Source organism: Ixodes scapularis, unplaced genomic scaffold, assembly GCF_016920785.2.
Source record: "Ixodes scapularis isolate PalLabHiFi unplaced genomic scaffold, ASM1692078v2 PGA_scaffold12__126_contigs__length_90152505, whole genome shotgun sequence".
Taxonomy (NCBI): Eukaryota; Metazoa; Arthropoda; class Arachnida; order Ixodida; family Ixodidae; genus Ixodes; species Ixodes scapularis.
Window position 1 is genome coordinate 62,123,028 of NW_024609838.1, and position 18,224 is coordinate 62,141,251.

The window sequence follows — 18,224 nt, forward strand, 5'->3', positions numbered from 1 at the left end:
GTGGTGCTGACGATACTGATTTTGGTCATAGGTAGTGCTGATGGTGCCGTTTTCATTCATGTCAGTAGAAGAATGTGTGGTTTTCTTCTTTTTCTTTTTGGAAGAAGACAGATGGGATGGCAACTCAGAACCCCCTACTCTTTTTTTTTCGTTTTCTTGATACTGATTTTGGTCATAGGTAGTGCTGATGGTGCAGTTTTCATTCATGTCAGTAAAAGAATGTGTGGTTTTCTTTTTCTTTTCTTTTTTTAAGAAGACAGATGGGATGGCATCTCAGAGCCCCCTATTTTTTTTATTTTTTTTAAATCTTTTTTTATTATTTTTTTTTTAGCTGAACTCACGCACAGGGGCACGCCGGACGTTTTATTAATTTTTTTTTCGTTGCTCGCTGCTGAACTGTGAGCTCGTGAGCTCACGTCGGACATCGGACGGACATACGGACATGGCTAGCCCCTAAGGAGCAAATTTATTATATGAGAAATCTTTAAACACACTGCAAAAGAAAAGGAAACTAAAGTTTGGCTTCACTGTATTACCTCATAGTGATGTCAAAGGGATTATCAGAGACACAACATCTACACAAAGAGGTTCACATCTCTAATACCTATTTTCTCAAGGGTCTGTCTCATGCCTAAATGTCGGGCTTCGTGTGGTAGTTCTCGAAGCATGGTATGGTGCAGAGTGCAACACCACAGCCCTCGCACCAGGTCCGTGTTTCTTTCCTGGTTGCTTTTGTCAGGTCCTCCGATCGCTTAGAGCAAGTGAAGCAGCGTCTGGTCGGCTTCTGGCTTTTCGCGGAGGGTGGAAGGTACCTGGGAAAATGGCGTTCAACAAGACGTGACGTAAGGTTGTCTGAGGTCCTTCCCTTCTTTCTTCGATTCTCGGGTTGAACGTTTTCAGCCGTCAGGGTCTCCACAAAATTCATGCGGAAGTCCAGATGTGTTTCTTTGCCCCCGCTCTCTTTCTTGAACAAGATGAAGGTATTGAACACTGACATGTCGACAAGATGGCGGAAGATCTTCTTGTAGAACACCTTCTGCTGGTGAGGGACGGATGGGTAGTAGGAAAGATTCTAGTCATTTTTACCTACACCACCCATTGTGTGGTTATAATCAAGAACCAGCTCTGGTTTTTGCAGTGTCTCGTTGCGCTTGTTGACCACCTCTTTCATTGCTGCACTGTGCACAGTGCTGAGAAGAGACACACACTTCTTGTCTTGCCACTGAAGGGCCAAGCAGTTCCCACATTGGAATGCAGTCATTTCTCCTTTCTTCAGCTTTGTCTTTTTTTGGGAAAGGCATTTCCTTTCGTGTAGCTCGCACTATGCCGCACACGTCTGTTTTCCTGGTGACCAAGGCGTCCACCAGCTCTGGTGAACAGTAGAAATTGTTCACAGTCAAGCAGTATCCACAATCGAGGTGTTGTGCTAAGAGCGCTAAAATAACCTTCGTCCCCATGCACATGAGCTGGTCACTGTCTATAGTTCCTTTTCCCGTGTAGAGGATCATGTTTGATACGTAGCCACTTTCGGTCTCGCACAGAAAAAGAAATTTGAGACCAAACCGGGCTCGTTTCAGGAGCAAGTACTGCTTCCAACTCAAACGTCTTTTATATAACAGAAGACTTTCGTCAACTGCTGCATCACGTTCGGGAGTGTAGACAGACAAGAAGCAGTCATTTATCTTCTCGAACACGGGCCAGATCTTCCACAGTTTTGGCTGGGGATGGTTTGCTGTGTCAATCTCAGCAGTGTTGTCAACAAAATGCAGGAACTTCATGATCATTTGAAAGCAATTCCTGCTCATAATTGCAGCAAAGATCGGTGTCTCGAGGATTTCCCTCTTGGACCAGTACAGAGTCATGTCTGGCTTCTGAATTTTTTCTTGAAGAATAATAATTCCAATGAAAACCTTGAGCTTTTTGCTTGATAGCTCTTTCCACATGGCTGAGCATGCTGTGTGCCTTGCAAGAAACTGTGCAGCGTAGTGGTTTGTCTCGCGGACGACGAGATCAATAATATCTGAAGTGAGGAAAAGTTCGAAGTACCGCAGGCAGTTCGTATCACCTTAGACATCGACGTTCAGGCCGGGCATAGCAGCGAATGCAAAACGTGGAGGGGCTGGAGCGGGATTTTCTATGTTGATCCTTGTTCAGCGACGCTGACACAGTGTCCTCATTGGGATCGGAGTCTTCTGAGCTAAAATTTAATAACTCGGTTGCATCACTGTCACCGTCCGATGAAAGGTTTATTTCCTCGTCTTCCGAATCTAAAGCGTCGTCACAATGTCTTCGTTTTTGCCCCAATTTTGAGGCAAAATTGTCACTACATACGCAGCGACCAGACGTTGACGCCGCCATTTTTAAATCCCTTGTTGCCTGCGTTGGAACAATTTTTTGCCAAATTCAGAGATTTACCACCTTTTTATTTTCTGTGAAGTGCCATCTATCCATGGCGAAGCTAACTAAAAACACGTAAACTAACTCAGTTTGTTCATGGTAGTGTATTGGAGCCCGAATTAACGTGGACGAGCCCAGCTTGTTGTCGGCGGGAGTGGTACGAACAATGTGGACGAACCCAGGTCGTCTAGGATAGGGAAAGGGTTAAGCTACTTAAAAAAGAAGACAAAGACACTTCAAGAATCCAGTCACTGTGGGCAGCCATTATCTCCTCAACTGGTGGACAATGCGGGCGTAGCGAATGCATAGCACGGGTAAAACAGCTTTAGTGACGAAAACTAGATGGTGCGTAATCGATCACTTCTTAATTCTTATCAATGAACTGTTTACCGTATTTACTTGCATAATGAGCATACCCCACAACGCTCATCGCTGTTAATATTTTTCATTTCCCGCACAGACACCAAGTCGATTAAGCCGCCAAGCGGCCATGCCAAGTGGGCGCTTGCTCAGTAGTTTACGGTAGGTAGGTGTTGGCAAGATTTTATAACTTAATTATCGCTTCATATAATGATACTATTTGATGTTCGTAGGGAAGTGTCAGACAAGGGTGGTCCATTTAGGTGCTATAGCTTCAGACTCTAAAGTTTCTAAAAAATTTTAATGCAAAAAAAAAAATACAAAACATTTTATTCATAAAATTTCAAAAACATGTGAAAATTTGTTTCGGCAAGAGTCATTTGACAACTTTTTGAACAATACTGATGTAGATCAGCAATGTCAAAAGCCTTTTTTTTTTTTTTTTTTTTCCAATTTCTACGGTGTATTATTATAGTACCTTTGAACGTTTATGAGAGCTTTGTCAATTTAGTGGCCATCCTACTAAATGCTGAATTTGACCGACTGGAACGGTTAATGTGCAGCCACTGTTCATCAGTCGTGGTGTTACAATGCAGAGCTACGAGTATGTGCACAGTGCTGCAGTATTGGAGTCTCGATTTTGTGTTATACGAGTCCGTTCACTAAATACAGGACAGTGCATTAATCAACAAATATGCAATAAACGAAGTAAAAAAATTGGTTTCTTCACATGCATGCACACTTTACAGATACTTTAGGTGACGTGAAGTTATCACTTCTCTATATTGAATGTTTTCCAAACCTCATTTTCATATATTTTTACTACTTAAAGCCATACTGCTACAGAGGTCATATTGAACAGTGGAACAGTGCTAGTTGGGAATGGTTGACACATGCTTTTAAGGTGGCAGAGATCTACAAGCACTTGTTTTTCCTTTGATTTACTTCCTTGTCCTCTCGCCGTACTGTTTCTTTCTCTTATGGACTGGCGAATCTACTATGGTATTGGGCAGGAGATCGAACTATAGGGGGCGCTCTGACCCGTTTGTTTTCCCCACGCTTGGTGTTTACTCAACACAAGGCCTGTGCACATGCCGACAGGCCTTATGGGCATGGCCATGTCATCTTCTACAATAGAGCGCGGGGCGCAGTTTAATAAAAAAAATACTAACAATCGACGAAGCGACGTTAAGTGCCGGATCTATCCTCAGAGAATGCGAGCTTGACCCACTTCGGCTTTTTTGCTGAGCTGGGATCGTGCATGCTGCATTGTTCATGCAGGCCATAGTGGAAACAAAAGAGCCCCTCCTCCCCCTCGCCGGAGAACACGAACTCCAGCCGAACGCTGACGCCGCGTTCGGTTATGTCGGCCGAGCGCTGCGTCATGGTATTTGTTGTCCCCATCCGTGTAGTTGTTAGGTTAACCGCTTGGGGCGTCACGGTCTGTCCTCCTCCCCAATAGTGTGTCTAATCCTCCACCTCCATTGCCGACAAAGCTCAGTGAAAGGGTGCAAGATTTTGCATTTTGACGTAGTCCCCGAGGACATCAAAATCAATGTTAATTTAACCGTCCCTAGCAGAAATTTGCTTAGTTGGTTTGATAATGTTTGATTACTTTGGGTCTCTTTTTATGTAAAAAAAATTATTTGAGAAAAAAGTTCTTTTGGCCCTTCCAGTGCTAGCTATAGCTATGTTTGTTGAGTGCACTTGCCATAGTGTGCTGGTGCACTGTAGAAAAGCAACAGCCGTGGACTAGACATTGTGATTCTGCGTTGGTCGCTTTGCCGCAGCTGCGTGCTGAGGGGAAAAGCACTCCTCAAGAGCAAAAAGGTCAACATGTTGAGTATTTACGAACAAATGAAAATAGAGCTTGATGGATGTTGAAGTGCTAACCTTACCTGCAGAAGAATTTTCTAAAGAAGCAAAAAGCTTGAAAATAGCCCTCACCTCTATGCTGCCTGCATCCACATTCGTGAACGTGTAACTTAACTTCTTAGTGAAATATTTATTTGGTCAAAACATTCATTTTCATATGAGGACATCACGTTTTGTGTTCCTCCACAAAAATAGTGCAAGGCGACTGCTTGTGAAGGAGCCGCTTTAAACGTGTTCGGCCATATTCACCAGCTTCGACAACTAGTGCTGTTTTAAAGTTGGTAGTGCATCTGAGTAGTCACAAGCTAAATGAAGAATCATGGACAAAGGAGCAACTAGGCTCAGCAGTGTTCACGAGTGCAAAGCAAGTGGGTGACCAGTCGGGACGAACAGGCGGACGAGACACAAAAGATATGGCTGTTGCTTGCACGTGAATCGAATACCACTGTGTGACTGGAGTCTCATAAAAAATATTCCGATATCAATTAACAGAAAGAAAATACTGTAAAACCCTTAATGTTCGTGAGCCCTTCATTATCGCAAATAGAAAAATTCTCAAAATTTAAGGGCACGCGAAAATTTCGATTCTTAAGAGTTTCAGTGCGAAAATGCAAAATTTAGCAAAATTCGCAAAATTTAGGGGTTGCAATTCCTTCCTCTGTGACTGATTTGCGAAAAATAGGGGTTGCGAAAATAAGGGGTTTTACATTGTTGAAATGAGAGCCTGACTGTCCGGTAGATAGTTTTACAAATAACATTCTAAAAACGTAAGGGAGATATTACGGAAGATACATTGCCAGCGACGTAAAGAAATGTGGAAACGCCCGTACGTGGGGTCACCGTCCTCGTCCACCGACTTAGATAGTTTCAGCAGCAGTTCTGACCTGTAAACATGCCTATTCTGACAATATTTGGTGCTACAATTCTTTCTAGATGTGTCCCCCAGTGTTTCAAAACAGCGAGTGCTTCGCTAGTGCTGGTGGTCAACGGTGATTGGAGTCTGCCTTGGTGTTCTGCTAGTCTCTTACTAAACATCAGATAAACTAGCCCTAATCCTTGACTAAAGTTTGTTAGCCACCTTCTAAGTCGCTCGGGATGACCAATCCCTAAACGCTGTCAGTGTATACTGAGTACTTAGCTGTGATTACCGCCCACCATGTGATTTAGTCAATGACATATTTAGTCAGCGGTTAAACAGGCGCTACACCCTGTTGCAGGCTAAGAAGAGCTCCTCCGTCAAAACCCTCTACCCTTTCCACTTTAGCTGAGAGAATGCTGGGGAGGAGGCAAGGAGGTACTCATCTCTCCAGTGTTTGCCCTGCTGAGGTGGAAGGAAGGGAGGACTTTGTGAGGGGGAGCTTTCCAGCTTGTCTTAACCTGCAGCATGGTATACACTCCGTGCGACGCGACTGGCGCGCCGCCGCGCGGCCGGTACCGAAGGTAGGCAGCGAGAACCCCGGAGAAAACGAAACCGAAACCACGCCGCGTACGTTGGTACGCATTGAAGTCGGAGTGGTGCGGTTGCGCTGGGTTCGCAGCATGAAGTGCTGCCTGTGCTACGTCATTAAGTGCTTCAATAGTTTTGCGTCGTATCTCGTGGAGACAAAGTTTCAGTTTTTCACCTCGCCGATGTTTTGTAGGACAGCGACAACGATGGAGCCGTGCCGTACGACGTGAGAAATTTGGTCTCCCGATCATGTCTGCCACTGTGTCGGCACGGCTGACATATTCTACACTGCCGCTTTGCGCTCTGCGTTTGTTTTCGTACCAGTAACGCCTACATGTGTCAGCGCCGATGGGACAAACCCACACTCGTAGGTATGCAGTGCCAATTTCGTTGGAGGAATGCCTTCCAAAGAAGTTTCGTCCCCATCGTACGGGTCGATGATATTTTTGGACAAGTATGGCACGCAATCTGTACTTCATGAAGAAAGATTCGAAAGGTAAAAAAAGTGACAAATATAAATCTAAAGAAAACAACAATGAAACTCGGAATCACTGGAGAATCGACGTTTGAGTATGGAAGTTTATGTGGTGTGCTTTCTTTCTTGACCAGCCTCCTTTTGGATGTGGAAATGCTGACAGCCCAAATTCTGTAGACAAAATTTTTTTTTCTCAGCTTCTTTTTTCTCCACTGGTCCCTTCCTACCTGTAAAGTGTGCACCTCCCACGACGAGTGGTATTATCTGACAGCCTTTGACGGTCAAAGCCAGTTCCCATTTAGTTACGCCGCCCAAACTAAATTTCCACCTGGTTTCGCTATGCCAACTCTTTTTGTTATAATAAGTGTTGTGCCAAGTGACGGTCATGTCAAAGTACCTGTGCGCCGAAAATCAGCACCTCGCACAACAGGTTATTACACAACAGCTGACCGCAAAAGCCCTTGGCGGCCAAACCGTGTGTTGGCCGACAACTTTATTTTCTCGGCTTTGGAACCACCTTTCGTAAAGTTGTTTCAATTGGAAGTACAGTCCACTAGTCCCTTCGTACCTCTAAAGTCTCCACCTCCCCCGACCAGTGGTATTGTCTTGACAGCCTTTTCATGATCAAACCCGGTTCCCATTGAGTTACGCCGCCCAAACCAAATTTTCACCTGGTTTCCCTATGCCACCTTTTTTTTTTTTTGTATAATAAGTGCTGTGTCATGTTACTGTCAAGTCCAAGCACCTGTGTGCTCAAATCTGCACTTTGCACAGCCCGCTATAACCATACATGGGTAAATTACTTTCAAAATGTAATTTAATTACTATTACAATTACTTAGCTCCCAAAGTAGTTTAACTACAATTACAATTACTACTACGCGAAAGTAGTTCATTGCAATTACAAATTACTTTTTAAAAGTAATTCAATTACTTTACAATTACTTATTTCTGAGAGTTACCCACCTTGGGCCATATAACTGTAAACGAGTTATATGGCCGCTGTATAAATGTCACGCATTGTACTTTCCTTTTATGAAATTTGTTAAATGGATTATAGAACTTAATAGTTTGGAGTAATGAACTCCTGATTTCTTATATTCTCAAAAAATAAAAATAAATGGCGACAAAATTCACAGGTGCGAGGTGAATCTCCTTAGAGCTTGTGCAAATGGTATTCAAGTCAAACCAACAAAAAATAAACTTAAAAAAAATACAAGGAAACAAATATGCGACAGTACTGGCATCATAAAACTCGATGATTCGCTGCCTCTCCCTGTCTGTGGACTTGTAACATGCCGGATGTGGGTAACCGAGCTGCTGTCGCTTCCACAAAACTAGTGTCACAATAGCAGCAACTCTCTTGCCAGGGATTCTGGGTTAATTCAGTGCACGGTAAAGGCCGGTTCACACATGCAGCGGAGCGCTAAGTTAGCGCTACGTGAGCGCTCCAAGGAGCGCTCATGTGGCGCTTCCTAGCGCGTGATGTAGCGCTCGGTTAGCGCTTCAGTAGCGCTCGCTTAGCGCTTCAGTAGCGCTCTGTTAGCGCTTCAGAAGCGCTTTGTTAGCGCTCTGTTAGCGCTACAGAAGCGCTTTGTTAGCGCTCTGTTAGCGCTACAGAAGCGCTCTGTTAGCGCTCTGCACGCTCCTTGTGACATGCTTGCTGCTGGGGAACAGCGCGTGCACGGCAATTCCTTTGTTGTTGTTTTTCCTTTGGCATTGAAAGAAGAGGAAGTAAAACAGCCGCTTCCCAAGCAAAGGGTCGGGCAGGCGACCCAGAGTCACGGACTTTGAGCGACTAATTGATTCTAATTATTCGATATGCGTGACCCTGGTTTCAAAGACATGCAGGTAAAAATAATCGCCTTCGAAAGAGCTCTGTGTCTCGGTCCCTCAGCCTAGGAACAAGGTTCACTAGGTATACCTGTCGGTATCTCGGTGGCGAAAGATGTAGCGCACCCAGAAGGCTGTTCTGGGCGTTAAGCCGTCCACACACATATGCACTAATCGCGTATGTAAGAGCATTGGTCGCATTTCTATTTCAGCATCCCACATGTCCGCCATTGTGCTGCTGATTCACACCCAAGCACAGGAACCGGAACCGCAGTGCACGCGCTAATCCGCAGCACCGCGGTACAAGAAGCGCTACTAAAGCGCTAACACGGCGCTACTGAAGCGCTAACAAGGCGCTGCTGGAGCGCTAACAAGGCGCTACTGGAGCGCTAACAAGGCGCTACTGGAGCGCTAACAAAGCGCTACAGAAGCGCTAATAGCGCGCTGTGTTAGAACTAAGTTACGCGCCAGGAAGCGCCACATGAGCGCTCCTTGGAGCGCTCACGTAGCGCTAACTTAGCGCTCCGCTGTATGTGTGAACAGGCCTTAACACCCAAAAAAAAGCTCCTGAGATATATAATAAATTTAGGATCGTCATGTCAGGCGAAGAAGCAAAGAAGCAGCAGGTCTCATTAACACGACTCACCCTGCCTTACTTCCAACTGTTGTTGCTACACTGCGCTTCTTCGCCTCGATGTTAGAGTAGCACGACCCGCTGTTAGTGGTACCAACATACGAGATAGAGGAGAAAGACGTGAAAAACTCATAAAGAAAAGAGAATAATTTCATGAACAAAAAAGTCCCCAAACTTGACTGAAATATGTAAGCGAATATGCTAGCGGCGAAGACGCGTAAGGAGAACCTCGAACCTCCCCGCCTCGACCGGATGATGTGATCGGAGCCAACCAGCTCGACTTTGACCCCCATGCCCCCGTGTGGGAATGAGAAGTAAGAAAGACCCCTAGAAACAGGAGCAACAGGAAGCGAACGAAACGAAGAGTCAGATTCAACTACGACAGGAACGAAAACGGACGCGAATGATGCCCTCATTTATCAAATTATTTCTCAAATTCTTCATTAAATCGTTTTACAGTCTACAAAATCCTTCATTCCATTCTATCCCAGCCTCTCTTTCCCATCCCTCTTTTCCCCTTTTTTTGAGCAGGTTGGGAGACTCTCCCTTTATTGCTTCGGTTGTGCTCTCGTCTCCGTGGCCAGGGGGGAAAAGCGCCACCGCCGCAAAATCTTGCAAAAGTAATTGTAATTGTGCCTGAAATTTAGCAATTACTGACGCTAGAAAGTAATTAAATTACAATTACAATTCCTTTTAGCCAAAAGTAATTATTACAATTACAAATTACTAGGAAAAGTAATTAAATTACAGTAATTTAATTACTGTAATTGAATTACTACCCAAGTATGGCTATAACACAACATTTTGGGTCCAATATGGGATACCCCCGTACAGCTTTATTTCTTTATTCGTTAGAAACATAACTTTCACACCAGCTGTCTTAATGAAACTTGGCACACTTCGTGAAACTTATCGGCCCAAAAAGCAAAAGTTTCGTCCGTGCGCGCTTCCGCCGCCACAGCTTGGCATGCGAAAAGGCGCCGCAGGCTGCTGGACGCGCCTCACTGTCGAACGCCAGCTCCTCCGCTAGCGGCGCTGCGCGCGTTTTTCAAAGCGCCCCCTATAGTTCCCGCACGGAGTGTATAGTCACATCTGGTGAATATGGCTGTGTGTGAATATGAGATTACATTGATTATTTAAGCAATAATGTGGCTCTAAGTGTGGTGTTCATGCCTGCAAACAAAAGTTGTGACTGGTGGAAACATTCTTTTTCTTCTTTTTTTGTGCCCTACAGCACACGCTGACCCAGAAGGAAATATCCCACATGCAGGGAAAGCAAGGCCAATCCAAGTACCGAATCTGAGCACCCGGAAAGATGGCTTCGGTCATTTTCCTGAATGTGCCAAACTTCTCTACGCTATGCGATGCAGGAACAAGAACTGCAAGAGAAAAACTAGAGTTAAATGCATGAAATGCAATGTGTTTCTTTGCCTTCTAGCAAAGAATTGCTTTTATGACTTCCATAACCCTCAGCACTAATGTCGACATCCGTGGACACCTCAGTTTGCCTTTAAAATATCAAAATGGATTTATAATTTTTGTTACATATATTATTGAGGAGGCACTTAATAAAATTTGTCATTCACTTACTACTTACCTCTTAAGTGCCCCTTTTCTTTTTCGAAAAGTAGCCTAAAAGTGCCATATATTTTTTATTTAGAAGTTTTATTCCTCTAGTAATACAGATAAAATTTCAGAAGTTTATTACACAGAAATCAGCGGCGGCGAAAAAACAAATGCCCCAACTAAAACGAGTGCTGCCATCTATGATCAGCGCCGCAAAAACTACTTGGACAAGCCTAGCTTGTCCGTGGGATTGAGGGCTACCGAAAAAACCACTGGACGAGATGAGCTCGTCCATGGCATTTTTAGCCAAAAAGTGGCCTACAAGCTCAACTCGTCTAAGGCATTTAAAGGGTTAATGTCACGAGTGAGTTCAGTTTAATTTTATAAAGTAGGCCAGTTTATTACCCAGATTTTTTTTGCATTCTGATAATGCAAATGTGTATATGTGAGTGAAACTCAACTATATCACAATTGTTTTGTTTTACCTAAAAGGAGAATTTGTCTTGCACCTGTCCAGAACTTGAATAAAGAATTCAACCCAGTTCTGAAATTGATTACATTTTAACATTGTTTAATGGAAACTATTTGGTTTGACTCTATACTTAAAATAACCACTCCCAGATGTTCTTTTCATGTTCTTTATGAACCAAAGTCTGTTACATCTTGTGCTTAAATGCTTTTTTGTGTTAAGAATGGTGCTATACCTGCATCAAAAGAGGCTTAAACAAAGCAAGAACTAGATATAGTTTATTATTCACCAATTTCAATATTCAGAGCAGTAGAGGAAAGGAAAATGGTACAAATGTGTATTTCACCGAGCATCTACTCACAATGTAGTTCGTTTCACCTTAAATCGGAGCACAGTCGCAAACTTGAAACCATGCAACAAGCTAAACACATACTAAAAGTGCAAGTAACGAGACATTTGTTGCATTTGATTGGTTTGGTCCATGCAATAACACATACAAGATGATTATGAATGCCGTGATGTCGCGCATTGAAGCTGTTTGATTGGACTCACTGTCACCTAGAGTAAGTTGCAGCTGAAGAAGGTATGGCGAGGGATAGGAGGCTGGGGAGGGAGAAGCAGATGGAATGCTGGAGAGGGGAACCTCCTCCTTTAGCATTTCATCTGCTTCCTCCTCCCCAGCCCTCCTTTCCCTCGCCCTACTTTCTTGAATTGCAATCGACTACTGCTGCGCCTCGGCTTAAGGCGGAACCGGCCGGTTGGTGTGCTGGGCCGTCGTTCGCCGACATTGTCTAAGCTTCCAAACGACGTTGGGAGTTAAAAGCTGTGAGAAAGCTTTGCAAAATTGTAGGATCGCAGCTACTGTGATAAGACAGAATTGGTGTCTTGTGCATCCAATGAAATCGCTCAATTATTGTGTCTTGCATTTCTCCGTGCTGCGGCTGCAGTGTAACAGGGCACTTGTGTCGACCTTTGCCACCTCTCATCAGCACGCTCGCGTCAATCTTCACCGCTTTGTACCTGAGTGTTAGGAGCAGCAGCTAACATGGGGAAGCGTCTGGATAATGTGGTAGGGGTGGAAATTATGCTTAGTGTTATTACAATTTGACCTTCCTTGGTCTTCAATGCAAGTTGATCCCTAATTAAAAAAAAAAAAAAGCTGTGCTGAGAAAGAGAAAAACAAAACACAGGCCTATATTAGAATAGTCGCGATAGTCAAGGTAGTTTGTGTGCAGCTGGCAATCGAAAGGGCAGTGTCCCTTTAGAGCACCAGTGTAGTCTTTTATAATATTTGTGGGTGGTTGTTTTGCCAGTTTTTGATGTTTAGAGTTTAGTTTGGTAGGTTCATAAAATTTGGGGGACGCCTTTTTATTGATACATGTTAGCCGTCTGCTGGATTTTGTTGGCATTTTACGCATATTTACAGGCTAAATAAACTAACAAGTGATAGAGAAAAGGGAGAGAGAGGCTTTATCGCAAGTGAAGTGTTGCACTATGAGCCATTTTTTTACATTTTTTTTTAATACCCATTGTAAATGGAACCCACTCTGTCTGACCAGAGGCTTGCTTATTTGGTGATGCAATCTCTGTTTCATTTTTAAGTGATGTGCTATCACATATTGGCATGTGCTTTAAAAGTGTCACTAGGTGCCCCAAACCAATATTTTGCCTGCTACAAAAGGTTGAATGCCGCTTCCATCACTGATGTTTCAAATGCAGCTGTTGCGATCACCCTTAAGCGAAACTAATGGTCCTTATTGTCAAGATCTTGTATTTTGCTTTAAAGGGGCGGTGCAATGATTTTAACACTGAACGAATGTGCAGCTCGTATATTTTATATTGTTTACTTCGGCATGAGTAAGAGAAAAAGTGCCACCATACCCCAAAATACTTCTATTTCGCTGCGTAATCGTAAAATAAAAAACACTTTTTTTCCCAACCTGCGGCCACATGGTGGCCGCAAATGGAACCTGTGGTGTGACGTCATTCGGAGTGGTTTTTGTAAGTGATAGTGGTAGGCAATTGTAAGCTTGATTTAAGGTTAAGTTTAAAAAATCTTGTTGTTTAGGCATGCAGAAACGCTTCAAAAGCCTAATATTGCCGCTAAAAGGGTATGAATTATTTTTGGCGCCATCTACCGCAAGTCAACAAAACCTGCCGTCGCCGACATCCGTCGACGCCCGAGGCGCCTACGGCGGCTACACGAGCAACCCGGACGTTTTGTCTTTCCCTCGCTCGACGGAGTGCGTTGGTCGTGGTCCGTAGTATCGTGGTATCGTTATTGTTCCTGGTGTCTCGACCTCGACTTCAACTTCGACTGCCCGCCGCGTCGCAAGCATCTTGCGCTCGACGTCGCTCAGGCCGTCCGCCCATGCCGCCATGTTGGTCGGGAATCGGCAGGAGAGTGGGAGAGCGGCGAGGCCTGGCGAGCCGGCGAGCGCTGGGGAAACAGGAGCCAGAAGAACCCAACCGGAAACCAACGCCACTCCGAATGACGTCACAGGCGAAGCTGGTGCCGCTTCAATGTTGAGTTGAGGGGTGCCAGAGATACCAATTTCTTTTATTTTTTTTAATGAAAACTAGGGCAAGCAGAAAAGAATAGTTTTCGGTCCTTCGTTTTATATGTGGCCGGGATCAATTCCCGCAATTAATTAGCCAAAGTTCGCAAATGGTTGCACCGCCCCTTTAAAGGGATACTCCGGCCGTTTTTGAGCTACCTAAGCAAATTGCATTTTCTGACTACCCGGACTTCAGTCGTCATGGTATGGTATTTATTTTCTCGAAATTAAAACTAGCAATTGAGAAAACCGTAAATGAAAATGATGCCGAAACCAGCATTCAAATTTTCGCGCGCTCCTCAGTGGCGTGACATCACACGGTACAGACTTTCAGGTCGTGCATGTAGTCTTAAACAGAGTATGTCGAGTGTTTTTTGCGTGCTTCTCAGTGAATCAGTTACGAAACATTCTTTTCCCACCATCAAACGTCTCGCAATCAGTTGGGAACATGGCTTACTGCCCACTTTATACCATTTCTGTCGTCACACTTCAATGTTGCCAGTAGGGGCTCCCGATTTGAGAAACACAATGAAAACGAAATTCGAAAATTCAATAACATCGCAATTTTTTTTTCTTTTCACACAATACTTAGGGAACTCGTAGAGCCATGTTTATCGGTGTGTTGAGCCAATTTTGAGGCAAATCAGCGACCATGAAAAAATCGCCGGAGTACCCCTTTAAAGCACAGCTAGAACAGCTAGTTGAGATTTTAAGGGAATCAAAGTAGATGTGCAATTGATGCCAAAGTTGGAAGGCTCAGAAGGAAAAGGCAGGAAAGGCATTGCCTTTTAGTTGCACATGGGAAAACATAAACCTTAGCGTCATATTCTCGGGGAAGTATAAAGGACACTAGTGCTTCAAAAAGCTTTTTTGCTGCTCCAAATTCACTTTCTGGCTGCTCTAAAAGCTGACCTAAATTGACTGCAATCAAGTCTCTAAGGGGGTAACCAACCACATTGAATAAGGAGCCTACTAATAGAAGCAGATGGTGATGCTGTGCTCAAATCTTGTAGGGCATTCAAAACACCTCGTAGTTTTTCCAGCTCTTACAGGAACAGCTGACAGCTGTACCAGTGTCGGCAGAAAAGCCTCCGAGACTACCACATGAATTTGTGGCTTGGTCTTATCAGAATTTAAGGAAATCTAAAGCATTTTAGTATCTTCACTCTAGTAAGCAGCCAATATTTGAAACATTTAAGAATCTTCACTCTAGGAAGCAGCCCTATCCATATAGTTCTCAGCCGACTTTCTAGTATCCTGTAAATTCATGTACGAACATTGGGACCAAAACTATTGTGAATTCGCTAGGCAACGATTCCCCATGATTTAAGTCGCATCGTTGTAGTTGCAAATGTAAGCTGATAATTTAATCCTAATAATTCTTCCTAATTTTATAAATTGTATTTCGTTGTACCAAATAAAAAAGTCTATGCATTGCAACTTCTAATTGAAACAAGAAGTCCTATAGTTGCCACCAAGGTGAGAACAGCAGGGAGGGGCTTCAGTTGTCCCACCTCCAGCGTGAGCTTCCTGCTTTCGGTAACACTCCTGTCGTGCACCTTGAGAGCTCACGGAAAGCTAAAGCACTATGGAAAACGAAGCTCATGCTGGAAGCTGGGAATTGGACACTCCCTGTCGTTCTCACTCTGTCATTGACTATAGATTCACATTTTTTTAGTTCCTCTAATCAAGTGATAAATTGTTCTTTCCCCTTCATCTTGTCTACTTTTTTCTCATCACTCGAGCAGACTTGGAAGACGAACAGGAGCGCATTGACTGCAAGAGCGACCTCTCTCAAGGTGACGGATTGAACGTGCAGCAGCACCGGACGAGCCAGCGAGACCGGTATCAGTGCCGTTACTGCTCCTTTGAGAGCCATAAAGCGACGCACGTCACCGATCACGAAAGGACGCACACTGGGGAGAAGCCCTTCAGCTGCCGCTTCTGCAGGAAAGCGTTTTCGCAAAAGGCAAACTTGCTGAGGCACGAAAGGCTGCACACGGGCGAAAGGCCGTTCGTGTGCCCAGTATGCCAGCAGACTTTTACACAGAGGAATGCCCTGGAAGATCACGAGAGGATACACACGGGCGAAAAGCCTTTTGTGTGTGGCATGTGCGGGAGGGCGTTTTCGCGGCAGTCGCACCTGAGGCGTCACGAGAGGGTTCACACGGGAGAGCGACCGTACCAGTGCGAGACCTGTGGAAGGGCGTTCTCGCAGAAAGTGACTCTGAACATGCATCGGAAGAGAAATCACATCTGAGGGTACTGCGAGAACTGCAGAAGCTTGTGAAGAAAATAATCATTCCAGATGCTCTTTGATCTGCACCAACTCCAAAAATGTTTGTTACTTTTGCTTGACATGTAAGCATTTCTCTGCATTGTGTTCTATTACCTGAATTGTGAAGCATTTTAATTGTGTTCTCACATTTGAAAGGCTGTGCAAGGCTCGCATTGCATAAAAACTGCATAATTTGCTCATGTCCTTATGCGTATGATCTCTAAAAACCTACAGGTGTTATGTTTCTTACTTTTTTTCAGTGTGGAATTAGACATTCCCAGTGTTTGCTGTCACGGTTTAGTCCACGTAACATTTTGCATACAAAAGTTAGCATTTGAGGTAATCATCTGTGTGCAATATTTATTCAACAAATATGAGTTTCGTAAGGTTAGTTATTTTTGTTTATTCCTGCTAAACATTCACTTGCTCTAAGTGCAACTGTATGGTTATCCTGAGTGCCATATGTTGTACTAACAAATGAGGGCAACAGTTGTCTGCATAAGCTTGGTGCATTGAGCTTGTCTTGTTTTGTCTCTTTTTGAGTTATACAAACCCAAAAACTGGTTGTCACTTTCAAATTGCTCTGTGTTGTTTTACATTTGTGAAGGGCATAAAAATATTTTTGCTTAATTTTTATCTTACATAGGCTTACAGAGAATATAGTTTCCTTTGTATTCTTGCATAGATACTTCCTGGAAGCCTTAAAACCATGCTAAAAGAATTCTCACATTGCACATTTAAAGGTAAAACAGGAAAATATTTCCTTTGTACTGTTTTTTTTTATTTTGTAATATTTTGTTAAAGGCTGCGAAATCGTTTTTTCTAGCATGGGGCCTGTTTTATACTGACACTAAAAATTTTATTCTGATGCACTCGCTTTCAAATTGTCAAATTTCGGATAAATTGGTTTTGAAGTCGTTTTTTGCAGACATGTTGCTCTCAAAATGCAATTACTGAGTGTTTTCTGGCTCAAGCGTTTTAGCACACCCACTTGCATTTCTTATTTGGAGCAGTGGAATTTGGCTTTCTATCTTGATGCTTGCAATAGCTTTGTTTCCTCTTCGTGCATCTTGTTTGCACCAGTTGCCAGTGTGAATAGACCGATTTCTCCAGCCAGTTTCCACTGCTGGCATGCATTGTGAGAACTGTAGTCATTCTGCCCACATGACAACCCTGCTGCAGGTCGGCACAAGAAGGCACGTGCCACCTCGTGCACTGTCGGGTGCTTCCGGTGAACTACAGTTGAGCGTCGTCATGCATGCATGGCACGCTTAGTGAGATTGGTCTATTCGCGTTTTCAGATGTGACTATGATCAGGATGACATCTTCATGGGCCACCAGAACTGTATAGCCATTCATAAACCCATTGCGTTGATGGTATTAGCAAAAGCATTTGCTTGATTACGGTTTTGCTTGGTTTCTGGGCATTTAATAAACTGGTGAAACTGGGCTGTGGTGATGACCGATGATTTGAGGTTTCTGTGTCTGATAGGTTTGCACACATATGGTTCATAAATGCCTGCCACTTAGAAGGAGCATTTAGGACTGTGGTAATATATTTGTTTACAAGCAAGATCCGATGAACTAAGATCTGTAAAGGGCTGCCAGATTCGAGAATGCAAAGTTGGACCCCTGCGTATATATAATGCGGTGGCATGCCTAAGGCACATACCAGGACCCAAGAAAGATGTTGATTCAGCATAAAAGGTGTTTTAGAAGGAAACTTCTTTTTCCCAGCCCAGACAATATTGTGCTACCTTCAGTACAGAGGGAGATTAATACTCCCCCTATTACATTTGAGGGCATGTTTTCAGTGTTGCCAGTAGAGTGCTTCGGGCAATATTTAAAAATTCAATAGGGAGTATTCACTGGCGGTCATAGCTGAGCTCGCTGCTGCTTTTTTTACCGCCAGAGAAGAGAGAGAGGAGAAATATGCTTTTGTACGAGTTTTGAGTGGCAAGTTAATCTTCTAGAGGGAGAATAGTGACGTTTGAAGAAGCCTGGGACCTACAAAGGAGAATCCTGGTGATGAGAGGATCTCTCCTTCCCCTCTTCTCGAGCGGTTGCCCAAGAGCTGACGGGGAACTCTTCCCGGGCATGCGCTGTCAGCAGTTACCTCAAATATGGCGTCTAGTGAATACCTCCTATAACTTCATGGGAAAAGCATTATTGGGACTAGCAAGTTACCAGTTGAGATGTGTCATGTGTTGAACCAAGACAGGTGAACCCCACTGCTTATTCGCGACTCCAGCAAAACGGACGCCAAGTGGGAAAACCGGGAACCCGCCGGTCCAGGTCGCTCCTCGCCCCTCCGCGTCTCCGGTGGCTTTCGC

General features: G+C 44.0%; 1 protein-coding gene across 11 annotated transcripts in view; it reads left to right on the plus strand.

Moving 5' to 3' along the window:
- LOC115320098 (gastrula zinc finger protein XlCGF49.1) overlaps positions 1-16,470 on the plus strand; it is a 71,585-nt gene extending 55,115 nt beyond the window's left edge. For 5 of the 11 annotated variants that reach the window (XM_040220082.3, XM_040220084.3, XM_040220083.3 and 2 more), the window contains one exon: positions 15,362-16,470. In XM_040220082.3, the coding sequence (XP_040076016.1) occupies positions 15,362-15,873 (512 nt within the window). In that variant the 3' untranslated portion in view covers positions 15,874-16,470. Of the gene's footprint in view, positions 1-2,857; positions 2,924-10,254; positions 11,095-15,361 lie in introns of those variants that run through there. The other 6 variants (XR_005717572.3, XR_006077582.1, XR_005717570.3 and 3 more) reach the window with 3 other exon arrangements.
- The last annotated feature ends 1,754 nt before the right edge of the window (positions 16,471-18,224 follow it).